We start from the raw sequence: 18,255 nt of genomic DNA, 5'->3' as shown, positions 1-18,255 counted from the left end.
CATTTTAAGATTTTATTTGTCAGACACTTCTGACCTCTTGATATAAAGTTACTTTGTGATTACACTATTAAAAACAAAATTCAGATAGGTGCATCAAGTTAAGACATCTTGGAATCTGAAAATTAGATATTTATCTAGAACATGCCAAAATATACCATTAATATAATTAGTATACTTTCAGTATAAAGTTATATTTGAAAGGTTATGCGTCAAGTATAAATTAGAATTACCTCTCTGAAAATTCATCAAAATCAGAAACAAGATCACACATTCTGAGGCCACTTCGAGACGCTTTTGAAGAATACACTGGACCAATCCCCTTTTTGGTAGTTCCCAAACTTTAAAAAAAGGAAAAATAATACAAGTTCTTCTCATTTTGAGAGTACTGAAAACTAATTTTAAAAGCAAATCAAGTTTTGACTAACAACATTTAACATTGACCTCTGACCATTTTTTCTTAATGTTTAACTTACCATTAAAATGTTATAGGTGTTAAATATTTTTATATATAAAAATAAGGAACTCAAAGGAGTTTCATAAAATTAAATCCTGTTTGTGAACATGTTTACATCTTTCATATATTTTAAGTGTTAATTAAAAAAAAAAAATCTTCTGCTTTCCTCCCCGCTTCACTACATAAATCCTGATAGATAGGTTAATTTCCTCTCTAATTGCACATGCAAGGAACTGATTCTGATGGCCCTTTGATGATCTCAACTGAAATTGGCCAGACAACAGATCATTTCTGAGAAATTTTTTACTTATCCAGAAGGCAAGAAATTTCTCCTCAGGAAGAAAGCTGGAGGAAGGCCCTATGCACGGAAGTGACAAAAGACACAGGACTAATTCAAAATATGTATGTGAAATCTTTCATTAAACATTAAAATCCACATAGGAACAAGAAGAAGAACAAGAACTTTGCTTAGTATCAGAAGAAGACATTCATAGCTTCTGAGATATGAAATACCTTCAAGAATTAATTAGATTAGCAGAAGTGTTAGCATCTGAAAAATTAAGCATCTAGTCTAAAATAAGAAGGTATCAAACTGTTTCTCCTGAAACTATGGAGAACTGACACTAGCCTTCTTTCATTTGGAGACAGAAAACAACCAACACAACTGGCATTGAAAAATACAATTATTTGTCTCCAGTGCTTTCAGAGAGGAAGTACAACCTAATAACCTAGACCTGTTCAGGGAAATGAGAAACAAGCTATTAAAATCACAGTCTGCATGCCACTTGTGGTAGTTATAGATCAAACAGATGGTATGTTGAGAAATTGCAAAGCAACTTCATTCTCAATTTCCAACTAAAAACAAAACAGGGCTTCACAGAATATAATCTTTTATTAAGTACGTTGATGTCTACTGATGAAAAGTTCTGTATAATTGCAAAATATTATTTCATTTGGTTATACAAGTCTTGAATTTTGGTAAAATCTGATGATTTCAGCATGGATTCCTCCTCAGACACTTCTACTTGGTCCTAATTTTTAATTCTAATATCATGAAATGTAGACATGAACTGAGTGAAGGAAGAAGGGAGGATATGTAAAAATGGAAGAGGACAGGGTAGATGAAGAGGGAAAGAAACTGAAGGGTGGTAAACATGATGGGGCTAGGAAGATGAATGGTTCATATAAAGCCATTGTATTTTCTGATGGAAAACTGAGTTCTGGGATGTCCAGTGTTGGAGCCAATAAAGCATGCCAGGGAGGCAGAGAAAGACTTTTGGAGCTCAGAGATCTACTTTGACCACCTCTGTTTCAAAATTATCAAACGTTTGTTTCTGTCTGCACTGGAAACAAATACAGTAAAGCTGCCAAGAGCAACCACCCATGGAAGTTGGCAAAAGGGGTCACTTGTAGCAGGTGGTCTCTCTTCAAAAGGTTTGCACACCAGAAAGCAGTGGTGTTCTGTGGCCTCTGCAAGTAGTCGCTCATGACAGAAGGTCTCTCTTCAGAGGTGGCCTCTACGGCAGATTTTGCTGTATTCTAGGAGATTTTCTAAATGGTTTGGTCCTGTCAAGGTAGAAGGCTAATGTCCTCCTGATATCTAGAGTATGAAATATGGCTTTTTGACCAGTTCGATGTGGTTTTGGGAAGAAAAATGGGAGATGAAGGGTTTGATAATGTGGAATTCCTAGGACACTTTAGATAAGAACTTGGATGGGCACGTAGCAATACCTTCCTCTCTGGAGAGCACTGTATGTGTGGGGGCCCACAATTAAAGCCCCTGAATCCTTGAGATTCACTAGTGCGAGAACTCTGCTGGATGGTGGATATGCTCTGCCTGTCAGTGCATCCAGGGATGTCCCTATGAAATCTAGAGCAGTGGTTTTCAACCTTTTGGGGCTCAGGACCAATTTGTAAATGTATATGGCCTGTCACGACCCAGTAAATAGTCTCAGGGTGGAGGACCTGAGGTGGTTTTGGTCAGGTCCTGTGCCCCAGGGGAGATTAGGTCCTGCCCAGCACTCACCCCACAGGGGCAGCTCTTGCGGCTCCTGTGTTGTGGGGCTGGCTGGGCTTGGCTCTCCACTCTGGGCGTTGCAGCCTACAGGTTTGGCCCCACTCAGGTTTATCGCTCAGGTTTGGTCCCACTCTCCTGACTGGACCAAATTTGTGTGAGTGGAGTTGTGACCTGGCTTATGGGGTTGCAATGCCGCTCACTCAAATTTGGCCTACCTAGACTCCCATCATCATGACGGCTGGGCCAAACCTAAGTGGCACAGGGACCCTAAAGAATACAAGGCCTGGAGCAAGGAGGCAAGCCCAGCCAGCCCTGTAGGCTAGGAGCCACAGGAGCTGGCATGTGACCCTTTGAAACATTCTGGTGACCCAATTTTGGCTCCCGACCCATGGGGTGAGAAACCCTGATCTAGAGGCTGTAGTGATGTCAAAACACACTTTTCAATGTTAATTTGAAGGTCCAGGCTGTGAAACAGAGAACATGTCTTCTTTATTGACTCAAACACCTCCCAATCGGATCTGCCCTTTAGCAGCCAATCATCTAGGTATGCCCAAATGACATAGGCATGCAGAAACTACTGCCAAAATCAGTAATTCAGAATACCCTTTGTGCTGAAGATAGTCTGAAAGGAAGTACGTTGTATTGGTAGTATCCATTGTTGATTTGAAAGCAAAGAAACCTGTGATGTGCTAGGTGAATAGCAGCATGCAAATATGCATCTTATTGATTCATGACTCTCAACCTAATTCTAATGACTGAATTATTGCTGCCAGCGTCTCCATCCTGTATTTTTGCTGTTTTACATATCTGCCATAGAAGGTGGTGGAAGCAGGACAGCTTCATCAGGTGAAGAGGAGGAAAGAGTTATAAAAAGAGGTGTCCCCTCCTTATCTGTCTCATCTTGCTCACTCAAAAATCTCTTCCTTTGGCATGGGTGGTGGTAAAGGAGATTGAGAAGAATGGTTCCTCCTCTGTTCCTTGTGGTGGTATGAAGAGCTCACCATGAATTGCTAACAACAGAATGCCTATGATCCCAGCAAGGCCACAGAAGGGGGCCAAAAGGCATAGATGGAGGCAACCATCTGTGTTCCTGCCAGAAGGGTGTCATTTGAGGTCTATCCTTCTGTAAAATATCAGTGTAAGAGGGAGAGTGATGTGTTCCAGAATAGACAAGGGAACAGAGAACTGAGAATCTGAAGAGTCCTCTTCCACATACTTGGGAGGGGTGGGGAGAACGGGACTGCTCAGCTTGCAAAGTAGACTAAGGCGAGCATGCTTCCCTGTGTGATACAGGGGTCAGTGACTGAGAGGGCCTTGACACTGACAAACCCTCAACACTCATTAAATAGGGGAAACTCTGGCTTCATAAGAGACTCAAATCCTTAGAGTACCTGAACTCTTGCGGTACTGACAGTAATAAAGACTGAGAGCCTGTGGAGGGTGGCTTCACTACCAATGTAGCTGGCACCAAGCGCTTCTCCTGGGAGCACGTTGGCTCAGATTCCCACAGTACTGTATGAGGTCTAGTGGTCTTTGTATAGTAGACTTCCTTGATATCAGTACTGAGCATTGCTCTGAGACACATTTATAACTCTTTTCACCCAAACTGAGCACCAAGTCTGTCTTAGGCTGAGTTTTCTTCTTTGCCCTTGTGGTACTGGCAGACCAGACACCACTCCAGTGACCGAGATCTTGATGTGGATGGGGCACTAGCCAAAAATCTCTAATGAAAGGTGCAGGCACACTGATGTGGAACATGCACAGGGACTCTACTTGAAGAAGAGCACAAAGAAACAGACAATACCGATCAACATGACAGGCTGGAATCTCAGTTCACCAGCTACAAAATAATTGTCAAGTTTTTTGTAGGTACCATTGCAGAGGTGAGTTTTAAAAATGGATTTGAAAGAGAACAATTAGGTGACTTTGCAAATGCTTACATGGAGCTCCTCTGATTTGCAAGGGGCAGAACAGAAAACAAGCAAAGTTACTCGTTTGAAATTTTAACAAGTGGGCAACAAAGGCTAGCATTATTGGCAGCATACAGGCTAAAAGTCAACACCTTGACAGCACAGAAGAGATAATGGGTTGGGTGGAAGTAGGACATCATGGGCCTTTAAAGTGAAGACAAGTAGTTTGTGTTTGATAAGATGAAGTGAGGCCCAGTAGAGGGATGCAATGAGAGGAATGAAATGGTCAAAGTAATAAGCTAAGAGTGATTTTTGAAGAACTGTTTTGAGTAAGTAGAAGGGGAGCAAGACTGAATTTGCAATGGCCAGCATGATCAATTTTAGAGCTGGTCAATAATTTTTTAACTAAAACAGTTTTATGTTTGAAAAGTGTTCATTTGATGCAATCAAAGTACTCCACAGAACGCAGCTGATTCCATCAATGCTTTTGATGGAAATCAGGTAGGCTAGCTAATCAGCCTGTTTGCTTGGCTTTCTATCTGCCCAGTGGGTTGGCTGCTAGACAGCTGGCTTGGAATTTTTTGAAAAAATTCCCATTTGCGTTCTTCTAAAAACTGAAAATTTCCAAAAACGTCTATCCTGCAGAAAGTTTCACATTTATGACTTTTTGTTCTGATTTAGAACAAGACATTTTCAGAAATGTGAAGTTTTCCATGGTATGGAAATTCTGATTCCCACACCGTTCTACCTAACCATTTATACATCAGATACTTTTGGTCAATAGCAACCCAGACTAGATTCAAACCAGCAATCTAGAAATAAGAGGTTACTTCCTGTTAGCCTCAAAACTAGATCCCTCAGGGATGGATAACAATATTGTCTTCAGCTTCAGGTCACAGAAGATCTGACCCCTAAATATATTGTATTTTATCAGTCACTTAACTAAAGTGGTGAGAATTTGACAAGTTTTGTTTCACCATCAGCTTTAACAAGCTTGAAGCATTACATGACTAGTGTGGGATTTCCACAACATGTATCACCCGAGTGATACAAAACAGAGTTAAAAGATCTTATAATTAAGATTTCTTGTTTTTAAATTAAAAAGAAAAATTAAGATAACATGTAGTTTTTACTCAATTTCTTTGAGAGGAGATTAATGTGGAAAAATAATCATATACTGGTTAGGTAACATAAGACGTTCTATTGAAGTGTTTGATGTTGACTATAAAGAGGTTCCCTCACAGCTAGCTGAGGATCTGACAATGGTTCTATTACAAATGTCATCTTGCAGTGATTTATAAGTTGGCCATAAAAAATTGTTCTTAGCTAAAAGTTGGCATCCAGACATCTGCTCATGAAAAAAAAGATTATTTTCTTAGTTTACTTTTTAATTCTTAAATGAATTGGAAATGAGAGCTAGCTAGCATTGGACAAAGAGATAAGCATGGAGTTTCAGCATAACCAGGGGTAGAAGTAACAGAAAGCTGTTACCATCCGATAGTGGCTGATGTGTAATGAGATCGTCTCATTACATTTTCCTGAGCACAAGTGTCCACTTCATGAAGTCATAGTAATGAATATCTTTTACTGGAAGCAGCACCAGAAAAGAGTTAATTACTCATTCGTCCATACAGACAACCTTCCAGAAATGGGCTAAAATACAGACACCTTTCGTTTGCAGATATGTCATGCTGTTCATTCAGCCAGCTGTTTCCATCCAGGAAGGCTGGCAAGTTACTGAAACTTACAAAAATACCTTGTGATTAAGTTTTAAAATTCACAAAAAGGTTCACAGAACAGAGACAGCAGGTGGCATACAATGCACAGCATGAATGCTCATGTTTGATGTGCACTTCTGAACAAAGCAAAATTAGTCAATGTCATTTCAGTTCTACCATTCTTTATAAATGTCTCAGATTTTTCAGACCAAGAGACAACAGTACTCAAAGATGTGCCTCTCTCTCAAGAGCCAGTTTAAGTTCTGGAAAGTGTCAGCTGTTTTGTCCCTTTCTGTACAAAAAATAATGTGGCATGACCCATACTTTATTATTTGTCATTGGTGGAACACTTATGTTAAGATATGTCTAAAAATGAACCCAGGAATACTTCATGCTACTTTATCCTTATTATTTTATTGTCTTTAGGGTTCGTCAAGCTTTGTATACCAGATTCTTTTGTTTTCAACTGCATACTCCTATATTTTAAAACACAAAAGAAAATTACATACTTCTTTCCTGCTTGCTCTTGTCTTTGTTGTTCTTGAATGCCATCAGCAGCTTGATGAAAGTCAAATACTAAAGAAATAAAAGAAAAACCCTTAAAGTGCAAATTTCCACAAAACTACATGCGTATCAATTTGAAACTGAAATTAATGATATACACATGATTTTTGTAAGAGTTTTAATCCCTTTTTTCTACATGGATAACAAGATAGTGAACTCCAAATTAGAGGCACACTGTAAAGGTTGGAGCCTTCTTCCTTTTTGTAAGTTACATGTTCTATTTTGAATTGTCCCCATTATAAAAAAGAAAAAGCCTCTGAACCTCTAAAAGAAGTCTGAAATTGTGTTAGTGTTTCTAATTGCCAAATACCACAGAGCTGCACATCCTTTAAAAAGACCTTCAGAGAGTAAATAGCATTCATTCCAATCTTGTGCTGGCCCAATAGAACTTCAGAAGAGTAGGAGGAAAAACATTATACAGCTCAACAAACCCAGCAGAAGAGATTTAGTGACAAGTCCATGTGGCCAAAGAGAAAGAGGGGCATTTTAAGCTTGTTATAAATCATTGTGAGGAGAGTTTAAACCCCACAAAATAGCCATCAGGAAGATATTTATCAACAGAAAGATGATTGGGGAGAGGGGAAATTCTGGGCTAGTAAAGCCATCCCAGTAAAGGTGAAGAAGGTAGAGTTTTACACAGCTCAACTGCAAATATTTTGGTAACAACACATTACTCCTAAAACAAAGAGAAAGCTTACTCAAAACACTGCTCATGCTAAGCTTTTCACATTTGCTTTGTATCTTGTTAAACAAAAAAAAAAAAAAAAAAAAAAAAAAAAAAAGAAGGAGAGAGGGAGGAAACTCATGCCAAATATAATTAAGGTACAGCACTGCAGCAGACAACTGGCCAACTGAAGTCACTTGTAAATTTATTTTTCTTAAAACAATGCATTCAGAAAGGTCCAATAATGATTGAATTGGAATCTACCAGAAAACTGATGTATATGGACTTTCCAATCATTTGTATGTATGTGATTGTTTAGATCATTTAACATGGTTCTTATGGTTTGTTTCATTCTTTTTATAATAAACCTTTAGTTTTAGTTACTAAAGTATTGGCTGATATTTGGGTAAGATCCAAACTTATATTGATCTAGTAATGTGGCTGACACTTTGGGGTCAGGAGAACCTTTTTTGTAAAGACCATAGAGTTTTAAATAACTTATCTCTTTACTGGACCTAGTGGCTGATTGGGAGCCAGAGACTGAAATGCAGTAAAAGGGGGCTGTGTATATTTTTATTTTAGCTTCTTGATAACCAGTGTGGGGAATTAGAAGCATTGTTTGTGGCTAGTTGGGAAGTCTGACTTCAGTGTCACCCACCAGTGTTGGGAGAATCTGCTCTCCTTTTGCAGCCTGCCCTGACTTTGGCATTTTCAGGTGGCTACCCTAGGCATGGACAGGTCACATCAGCTTTAACGAGTACTCTAGTCTTTTTGGTATTCCTACCTCTTCCCAATACAGTGGTTTAAAATGACTGAACTCCTTTGATTACCCCAAACAGCTAGAACCATTTTTTTTTTTTTTAAATAAAATTATTTAGACGGTTAAACAGCTTATACCACATTAAGGCCTTATAACATTTAAAATTACAATACACAGAACAAGAGGGAAACAAGAGCTGGAAGGCTAGCCAAGGGGTGAAAAGGTACCCATTAAAGGGCAATCATCTAACACCTCCTGTCAACATTTAAAATGTCCACACTGTGCAAGACCCTTCTCTAGCCCTAACTCAACACGGACTTATGTCTCCAGGACAGCCATGGAATATGATTAGTTTGCTCTCCAGTTACAGGCTAGCAGGACAACTCAGGGACCATATATCAATGACCATTTCATACAAGGCAAGCTTATTATGGAAGCAAACTTCTAAGCTGTTTCCATACAGAAGAGTTCAAGACATTCACACTAAGCAGAACAATTACTGATAATAGTAGTTAGCAACTGGTCCTTTTGAACTAGGATCGTGTCTACATAGGGGAAGTTAACTGGCATAACTATTCCAGAATAACTCCCCCATGTAGACATTATTCTGCAATAAAAGTGACTTTATTCATTCCAGAACAATTACTCTGCTTTGTGAGATGAGAAATTATAATGGAATAAAGTCACTTTTTATCCAGACTACTGTCCGCACAGGAAGTTATTCAAGAGTTGCTGTTATGATAACTTATTCTGCAATAGCTATGACAGTCGAGTTTCCTGTGTCACATCTTCTTTTACATTAGCAAAACTTTTCAGCTCTTCTCCATTTTTTTACTGAGACCCATTTTTACTGAGTATCAACACTGGGTCAAATTCCCAGCGTAGCAGACCTATGGTGTTCTCTATATACATTCACTAAATGCTATTGTATATATTTAGCCTCTATACAGATGAAGGTTATCCATATGCGGTAAAAGGAGCAAGTGGTCACAGAAGTCAGTAATAAAAGGCCTCCAGCATAAAAGCGTTTTTGGATGGTTTGGACGGCCACTCATTTTAAATCTGATTTTATTACAAGGCCACTCTAAATCTGATTTCACTACAGGGTCTGTGTCCAAAGGGTCACTGGAACATATACTGAAGTCACTGTTAAATTGGTATTCTACAAAAGCCCATGTAATCCCTGAGAGAAAAGAAATATGATGCAAGGCTTCCTATGAAGAACAGAGTCATTCTTTTGGCCTCTGGGTTCTTGGAGGCTCTGTAGTGTCTCTCTGATGAAGGTGATGGCAATTTTGTTTGGAAGTGACTCTTCAGTTTGAAAAATCAGACTACGAAGCACAAAGCCAGAAAGATTACTGATCAAGAGAGAAAAAAAGAAGCACAAATTCTATATTGAAATTGTAAATGAAGCCTTCAAACATTCAAGTAACTTTTGAACTGCTTTCTGAGAAAACACAACATGCACTTGGAATTAGCTTAATGAGTAATACAACTGAAACTGTCGAGTCTAGAGTGGCTACACATTTTTTCAAATGAAAAAAGGCAAATATTAAGGAAGCTATAGTGCCTAACAATGGAGCCATGATTCCTGACTAGAACCTTTAGCCACTACAATAATAATGATAAAATATAGATAAAATAAAATTGTCAACTATTCATGCCTTTGAAAGGTCTGAGGAAATTCTTATGGAAATAAATAAAAAGATACAGTATGCCATCTTACCAATATGAGCTCTGTCGGAAATTATTAGCCTTTTTTCCCAGCCTTCTAGTCCTTAAAAACAAGTGGAAAAAGTTTGAATTATGTTTTGCATATCATTTTTCTTTTCATGATAGAATAAACAACACTTCTGATGACTAATTATAGATTTAAAAATGGAAGCCATTTAAAGAAGCACCAAACTGAGTCGCCATCTTATTTCAGAAAAAGCATGCACAATTGTTAAGGTCTGACTTCAACCTATAAAACCAGGAAATGCAGACTGCTCATCCCAAGTTGAGACTTATAGGTGTTTAACACACTACGGAAATTTTTCGAGTTTCTCACTTGCTAAAACAAGCTCTGTGGTCCTGTTGGCAATGTTAGAATCTTTTTCCTTTTCGGTTTCTTTCTACACCATTTCCTTTAAAAACAGCTACAGGAGTTGGATAAATACATTTTCCATCAGATTATTATCTTGCATTCCTATCATTGGCTGTAAGTCCATTATTTGGCACTTAGTTTAAAAAGTGGGTTTTTGAGCCAATAAATGATAAATGATTGCATGGCATCTGTTTTCATCCTAGTATACTTTTCAAACTGTAGCAAATGTGTGCTGATTATTGTGACTGCACACGAACAGCATCTTATTTTCATATATTAAGTCTATGGTTTAAAACGGACAAAAATGCCTATGGGTAATTCACATTTTAGAATGCATCCTTCAAGGAGGCTCTAAGGAGACTCCTGATAGGAGCTGAAGGGACTAACAGAGCTCTGGGAGTCCTTGCAATTTCTGCCAGAAGCAAGCAGAGAGGGGAGCTCTAACAGGACACAGCCATCTTGTTTCTCATGGCCTCTATAGGCAGCCCTGCTAGCTAGATCCCTGTGAGAAAGCACCACCACCCCTTTTAAAGTAATACCTTAAAAAGCTGCTCTCACCTTTTCCTTTTTTTACGTTTTTTTCTGCTTCTTCAAACAATCCAGGCAAGTGAATCACCACACCATTTCCTGAAGGAAATCAGCAACAGAGTTTAATGTATGATGCCAGACATGAAAAATTAGTATCTTACAAACTCATGGTTCACTTCTCTACAAAAAGAATACTTTAAGATATATATTTAAAACTGTTCCATTATACTACTTTCATACCTAGGAATTTAAGGTATAAGAGATTCCCTGATCTACAGCTAATCCCTAGCTGCACGCACTGAACTCCTCTAAATCGGAAATTTTACATCTGAAGCAGGTCATATGGTGGTCATATAGTGGCAGGAGCCTTTTTTGGGACCTGCTGGCCCTGGGCTCACTGTCCCTCGATCCAGTGGAGAGGAAAAAAGTATTATTTATAACCACTGAGAGAGGTATTTGGTGGACACTCACTGAGTTTGAAGTGAGAAAGAGAAATGGCAGTAAGGGATTCTGGAAGTAGGTAAAGAGATAGAGAAAATGGGAAGAAATGAGGGAAGAGAAGAGAGAAAAGGAGAGAAAGAAAGGGAAAGAGGAGTTATAGTGCTAGGAAAGATGAGAATAAAACAAGAGCAATAAAGCAAATGAGAAGAAGTGACTAGGGACCAAAATTTCAGAACTGAGTGAGGACAATGTAATGAGGCTGCAAAGATTCTTTGGGTCCAGTACCCAAGTCCTTCTGAGCAGGAGGAAAAAAGGTGTAAAGAGGAGCAAGAAGTTCCTGACTTCCTATGTCCTGAGCTGTAGTGGGTGTTGACTGCTTCAAGAATAGAATTTCAAGAGTCTGGTCTTGTATTGGTGTTAAAATTGCAGTTTTGGATAATGCCATACTTACCAATGAATGCAGTGACTTTTGGATTGATGATCCCACTGGGTAAGAGATGAAAATCATATTCCACAGAATCTACAACAACAGTATGCCCAGCATTGTTGCCGCCCTGCAAAATCAGACAATGTTTTGCCTTCAATATGACTGAATTCCAGAGGGTTAGCCGTGCTACTCTGTTTTCAGAAAAACAAGAGTTCTGTGGCACCTTAAAGACTAACAAATTTATTTCGGCATAAGCTTTCGTGGGCAGAAACCCACTTCGTCAGATGCATATGACTGAATATGCATATGACTATAACTAAAGATCAGCAAATATGGAGAAATGGAGTTTGGGTAAACTTGGTTTCCCTCCCAAATTTGCAACTCCCATATGTCTGTTATAAATAAGAAGGGAGTTCAAGTGAACCATCTTGATTAACTTAACAATTTCAACTGCTGTTCTTTTTCTATACCTGCTTTTGACACTTACATGATTAAACTTTTTTAACCTATGTTCTCTCCCTCTCCCCACCCCCAGATTAACCAAAAGCCTTTTGGATCACATTTATAAAGGTACAGTCTAATGAGTAGGTCACCATGTCCATGGTAGAAGCATCAACACTCTAGAATTAGTGATAATACACAACTGTTCCTTGAAACTATGAAGTCATATATACATAGCTCTGTTGAATCCCAAATTTCTTCTATAAATGCATATGCACACTGCTATGAACACTTAGTTAAGTCTTTGAGACTGGAACATGAATGGAGATGAGGCTACAAAAACACCATAAGAACAGTTATACGCTAAGTTTTGTTAAAATCCTCAAGGTGGATCTGTCCAGCGGCCTAACATCTGAATGCTCACAATTTATATTCTGAGCAGCGTTCCATGCATATTTTTCTGACCGATGTTCAGCATGCATGAATTAGCCAAGCCTATTTCCTCAGCCAGAAGGGACATCTGGCCTTTCAAGGTGACGAGAATAGAGCTGTTAAGGGGTGGAGATCTAGGACAAGCCAAAACATGATCTTGCTGAGAAACAGAAGACCTGTTTACATAAGATGAATTGGTATATGGTAATCTTGGTTCTTTCCACTACCAGGAGGGAGGGAGGGTTAAAAGAAAACACAGTATTAAAGGATTTATTAATTGGGTAATATGGCTAGAAACCAAAAAAGGGAAGTCTGAGTCTTAAAGGGGACAAAAATAGCTGTTACATAATAGTTACCAAATATCTTTGGCATTTCTTGATTATGTGTCTCAGAATGAGTTTCCATCTTCCCAGATTATTCTCAATTTGTTTATAAAATACAAAGACTCGTATATAATAGCTCTCTTGAACCCAAAATTTATACAGACCTACATTCATGGGTGTATGTTGCCACATGTGATAGGAGGGCTCCATGGTAATCTGATAATATTCTAAAACTATTTTATTGTCTCACTACTAGTATGCACCTTCAGTGTCTACTAGTGGGAATGTTTACCAAGATCCACAAACTTTCTCTTCTTGTTCTAAGTAGTAATGAACACTTAAATCTAGATAAGTTTTTCCACAAGTTGAGAGTTCCTAATTCTATATTCAAGAACAGCAGCTAGTTAAGCACTTGTGCACAAAATAGTAATAAATTTCCCTCTTTGTGCATTTCTCTTCACTTTTTCTCTCCTTGCCCCCTTCTCAAGACACAAAATGGGGTTCTCCTCTTTAACAGGCCCTGCATTCTTTCTGCTGTTAAAGGCAGTTGTATTTGGAATAGCCAACCACCTTACTCTGCAGATAGGAAGCAATAGCACTTAGCTTCTCTCCAATGGAGGTAAGGTAAATGTTGGAAAAAGATGTAAATGTAGGGTAAAAGTGCAAAAATGTAAATGCAGGGTAAAAGTGCAATGCTTCAGCATTGTAGTAGAGGAAGTCTGAACTCAGTAGGATGGAAGGACGAGAAAAAAGGCCTTAACTGCCTCTTTTGTAGTGGAATAAACAAGTCTAACCCAGTGAATGCCCATGAATGAGATATTAACTTGAAATACCTTAGAGAATATTTATTGGATGATTTAATTTCATGTTTTACCTCAAGTTATTTCAAATGGATAGTTAACACTAGAAAAGGACTATTAAAAGAAACTGAATGGAAAATCGATCACTGAAGAGATTGTCAGGATTAACCATAAATTCTTAGTTTTTTAAAGTTAGCCAAGCTACTGGTGCCATACAAACACCCAGCATAATGTTCAGTGGCCATGTCTTCTTCAGCAGTGTGTAAAACATACAAGCCTAGACTGATTCATTCATGTGAAAATATTTGTCATTTTTTGTTTGTGTTAAGATTTCCCTGGCCCCATTCAATGATGGCAGTATGGATAAAAGTGTGCTGTACTGCAAACTGTTTTGGGCACATTCAGCATCACAAATTATGCTGAATGGCTACATTTTGCTTGGCAGCATTTTATCCTCTAATCCTCAACACCAATTTGTGTCATCTTATTTCTTTCATTCATTCAAAAAAACTGAAATTAGGTAACTACATTAGGAAGTAGCCATCTCCAATAGTATTCAGGACACAAAATTAAGTCATTTAAAGCTTTAAAAACCCCAAACAAATAAATCTTTGTATTTCTGATTAATACTGCAAGTTTATCCACCTTAATGTGTGATGCAACAAATTCCAAAGAATTTGCTTAGAAACTATTAATTAGAAATCCTTGATAACATGGCTCTAGGACAAATCCTGACCAGCCAAATTTTCTAGATTGAATATGTGCTTATATTTTGTGCCAGGTATGGGGAATAAAGAGTCAATGCAGATTTACCTTTAATCAGCAAGGTTTTGGCCAAAATCTACAGCAATTTTTTATTTAGTTTGCATCTCCACTTGGCCCTAAATATGTTGGAATAGCTTAACTGGCTATTAATGGGCAAAACACATTTAAGAATCAAAACATTCTAGTAAGAGTTAGGGATGTAAAATACTAAAGGGTTAGATGGTTAGTTGATTTGTATTAGTATTACCATTAAGACTAATACTTATGTGTTAACCAGCGGCGGAGGATTAACTGGCGGCACGGGCTCTCCATCTCCATGGTGACAGTGTCGAGCCATGGCAGGGGCAGCTATGCTGCTGCCCAGGGAGGCCAGGGCCCTGCTGCAGAACACTGGGGACCACGGGTCCAAGACAGGTGGCCCCACATGGAGCTGGGCTGGGGATGCTACCCAGGGGCTGAGGGGAGGGGGCGGGGTATGGGTGGGACACAAAATTATATTGGTTAACCGTTTAACCAATATAATTTTAATAGTTTAAATTATTAACATTTGTAACTGATATTTACATCCCTAGTAAGACCGTATCTATTAAGTAGTTTTTTACTAGGAGGGTGGTGAAGCACTGGAATGGATTACCTAGAGAGGTGGTGGAATCTCCATCCTTTTTGGTTTTTAAGGCCCGGCTTGATAGAATATCTGAACAATTGTTTTAACTGAATCAGGAATTAATTTTTGTAAAAATATATTTATGATAGAATAAGATGTTAGACCTGTTGTCTTCCTAAGTTGACATTTACTTCTTTCTCCACTATTTTGGTAGACACAATACACTGCCTATCAAATAACTCATAAACCAGGGGGGGAAAAAAGGCATTTTTAAAGATATATAAATACTGCATCAGTTTTTTTGTTTTGAAAAGCTTCCCCCATCCCCTCTTTTGCTTTTTGCATTAAAATTTAGGTCTTGCTACTGTTTTTCTGGGAACACTCTTTGGCACATTGAGGAACTAGTCAGATTATATTGTATTACGACTACAATGCAGTTGAAACCTGACAAACTCAAATAAATTACTTTTGTTTATATTGTATTCTCTATTAAGTGTAAACTAGACAAATCCACTTAAAAGCCCTGCACGCAACAGGAAGAAAAGGTTTTTACTACCTTCGAAGTTTTAACTACCATCTTTTCAATCTTTCAAAAACGGAGCACATTTTACATGGAAATCTTTGAGACAGAACTTTGAACACTACGATGGCATTTTTTCCAAAGTAATTCTGTAGAATAGAAACACTTCTTCAAATTGTTCTAACCTAACAGAAATCTATTGTATTCTAGATATATTGCAGTTTTGTAAAGCAATTTAAAAATGTAATAGTTGAGACCCAGAATATCTCACATTTCCAGCTTTCTGTAGTTAAAAAAAAAAAAAAAAAAAATCAATTTTAACACTTACCCTTTTTTATGAAGTGACTTGGAAGCATTTTATAGCGCTTCTCATGTATAGAGAAGAATTAACAACACTGCTGCTCCTTTTTAAAAACAATCCCACAGCTCCCAGTTTATTTGTTTGTTTGAACTTTACAAAGGCCATGTCTATACTGACTGCCGCCAGATCGATCTTTCTGGATCGACTGAGTGGCCAGTGTAGACACGCTCAATTGATCAGGAAGTAAACTGAGTAAAACCAGCCCCTCAAGAAGCATAGCGCTGAGGACGGGAACAGGTGCAGCGCAGTGTAGACAGCGCGCAGAAGGGAAGAAGAGCAGTCGACATGGGTTACACAAACTACTCTGCGTAGTTTGCATAACTCCCATCAACTGCTGCCAAATCGTGAGGTAAGTGTAGACCAGGGCAAAGAGACCTCAGCAGAAACATGGAAGACTTTAGAATTTATATTGGTAATATTTCTGAGTTGAGCACCTCAAAACCCCTTCAAAAGCAAAATTCTTTCAGGCTGCCTTATACTTCATGACAAAAGGAAAGAAGCACAAACCAACAAATTTTACTTTACCAAGAGTATTAAATATAAACATACTTTCTTTTAAGCCTCATTGCAATATCTGACTTGATTAAACCAGTTTTATATGTGGCTTTGTTTTTATGTACTTGAATTCCTTCCTACTTATCTTTTTGTGCAAGCCTCTCCTGATTCAGTTAATGACTCTCTATTAAGTTTACCTTGCTCTAAGTGCTTTTTTACTGATTTAAAAATATAGCTGGATTGAGAAAAAAAAAAAAAACCAACAACAACAACAACAACAACTGGGCAAGGCTGGGTGGACCTGGTAACTATCTTCAAATGTGAAAAAGACTGTTATAAAGAGGATGATGATCAATTGTTCTCCATATTCACTGAAGGTGGAACAAGAAGTAATGGGCTTAATCTGCAGCAAGGGAGACTTAGGTTAGATATTAGGAAAAAAAACTTTCTAGCTATAAGGATAGTTAAATCCTAGAATACGCTTTCAGGGGAGGTTGTGGAATACCCGCAACTGGATGTTTTTAAGAACAGATTACACAAGAAGCTATCAGGGATGGTACAGGTGTACTTGGTCCTGACTCAGCACAGGGGCTTAGATTAAATGACTTCTCAAGGTCCCTTGCAACTCTATTATTTCTGTGATTATTTTTGTGGTTGCGGACCGCTGCCCCAAAAATTTTAGTATCTATTAGCCAAAACAGTAAGTATCAAAACTACTTCTACACCTGTGGAGTTTTTTTGCTTGAGAACATTATGCCAATTTGGAATGAGCCAACTGTTTTTTATAATACTTTAGTGAGAGCCTGTTAACGTTTCAAAAGCTCATTGTTTCTCAGCAATAATGAGTTAAACCAGCACCCACAAAAAGTGCATGTTATTATAAACAAATTTTAAACTGTTACGTAATTTAGTATATTGTGCTTCAAGTACTGGCAATACTGGCCGTGTGCGGGGCAGAGGGGCGTTGGAGGAGAAGAGATTCAAGTGGTTTCCCCTTAGCTGTACCAAGGAATTTGTGCGGAAAAGAATAGAAAGGTTCTCTACATTCCAATGTACTGGAGATTTGACTTATTTGAAAGAGTATGCAGTACTAGTTGTGATTTTTTGTTTCTTTGCAGTTATTCAGATTACTGAGTAAAATATTTGTGGATGCTGCTAAAGTCCCTTAGTAAGCAACATTTTTAATTTTATTTATTTTCTATTACTGAGGCTGTAATCATTTGCAGAAGAGGACTTGGACAGGGGAAAAAGTAAAATAAAGTTTGCCTCTTTTCCTGTTGTAAAAAGAAAAGTAGCATCCCTCTGACATCAGCAGAATGCTTTTAATCCTAAAACTGGGATCGGATTGCACCCCTGTAACATACCTCTCCCTCTGTTTTCTGGCTATTACAAGCAGGGGCATTTTTAATATTCTGTCCCATTGCATTCTCCCTCCCCATCCCCTTAGATTCCCAGGACAGAAGTAACCATTGTGATCACCTAGTCTGACCTCTTCTGTAACACAGGTCATAGAACTTCCCCCAAAATAATTCCTAGAGCATATCTTTTAGAAAACATCCAGTCAACATTTCCATCACAACTCTTGGTAAACTGTTCCAATAGTTAATTTCTCTCACTGTTAAAAATGTATGCCTTATTTCCATTCTGAATGTCTAGCTTCAACTTCCAGCCACTGGATCATGTTGCATCTTTCTCTGCTAGATTGAAGAGCACATTAAAGATCTGTTCTCCATGCAGGTACTTGTAGACTGTAATTAAGTCACTTCTTAACCTTCTCTTTGTTAAGCTAAAAAACTGAGCTCCTTGAGTCTGTCACTATATACAGGCATATTTCTAATCCTTTAAATCATTCTTGTGGCTCTTCTCTGAACCCTCTCCTTCTTGAATTGTGGACACCAGAACTGGACACCATATTCCAATAATAGTCACACCAATGCCAAATACA

General features: G+C 38.2%; 1 protein-coding gene across 1 annotated transcript in view; it reads right to left on the bottom strand.

Moving 5' to 3' along the window:
• The window catches only part of ADSS2 (adenylosuccinate synthase 2), a 55,952-nt gene that overhangs the window by 21,571 nt on the left and 16,126 nt on the right, over positions 1–18,255 (bottom strand). Inside the window, 5 exon segments of the mRNA XM_067555249.1 lie at positions 231–338; positions 6,609–6,675; positions 9,814–9,864; positions 10,732–10,800; positions 11,594–11,696. Of these exon segments, the coding sequence (XP_067411350.1) occupies positions 231–338; positions 6,609–6,675; positions 9,814–9,864; positions 10,732–10,800; positions 11,594–11,696 (398 nt within the window).

The sequence above is a fragment of the Emydura macquarii genome, unplaced genomic scaffold (genome assembly GCF_026122565.2).
Source record: "Emydura macquarii macquarii isolate MOO-44397 ecotype Brisbane River unplaced genomic scaffold, CSIRO-AGI_Emac_v2 contig_1597, whole genome shotgun sequence".
NCBI lineage: Eukaryota > Metazoa > Chordata > Testudines > Chelidae > Emydura > Emydura macquarii.
This window is presented reverse-complemented; position numbering and strand designations above follow the sequence as displayed.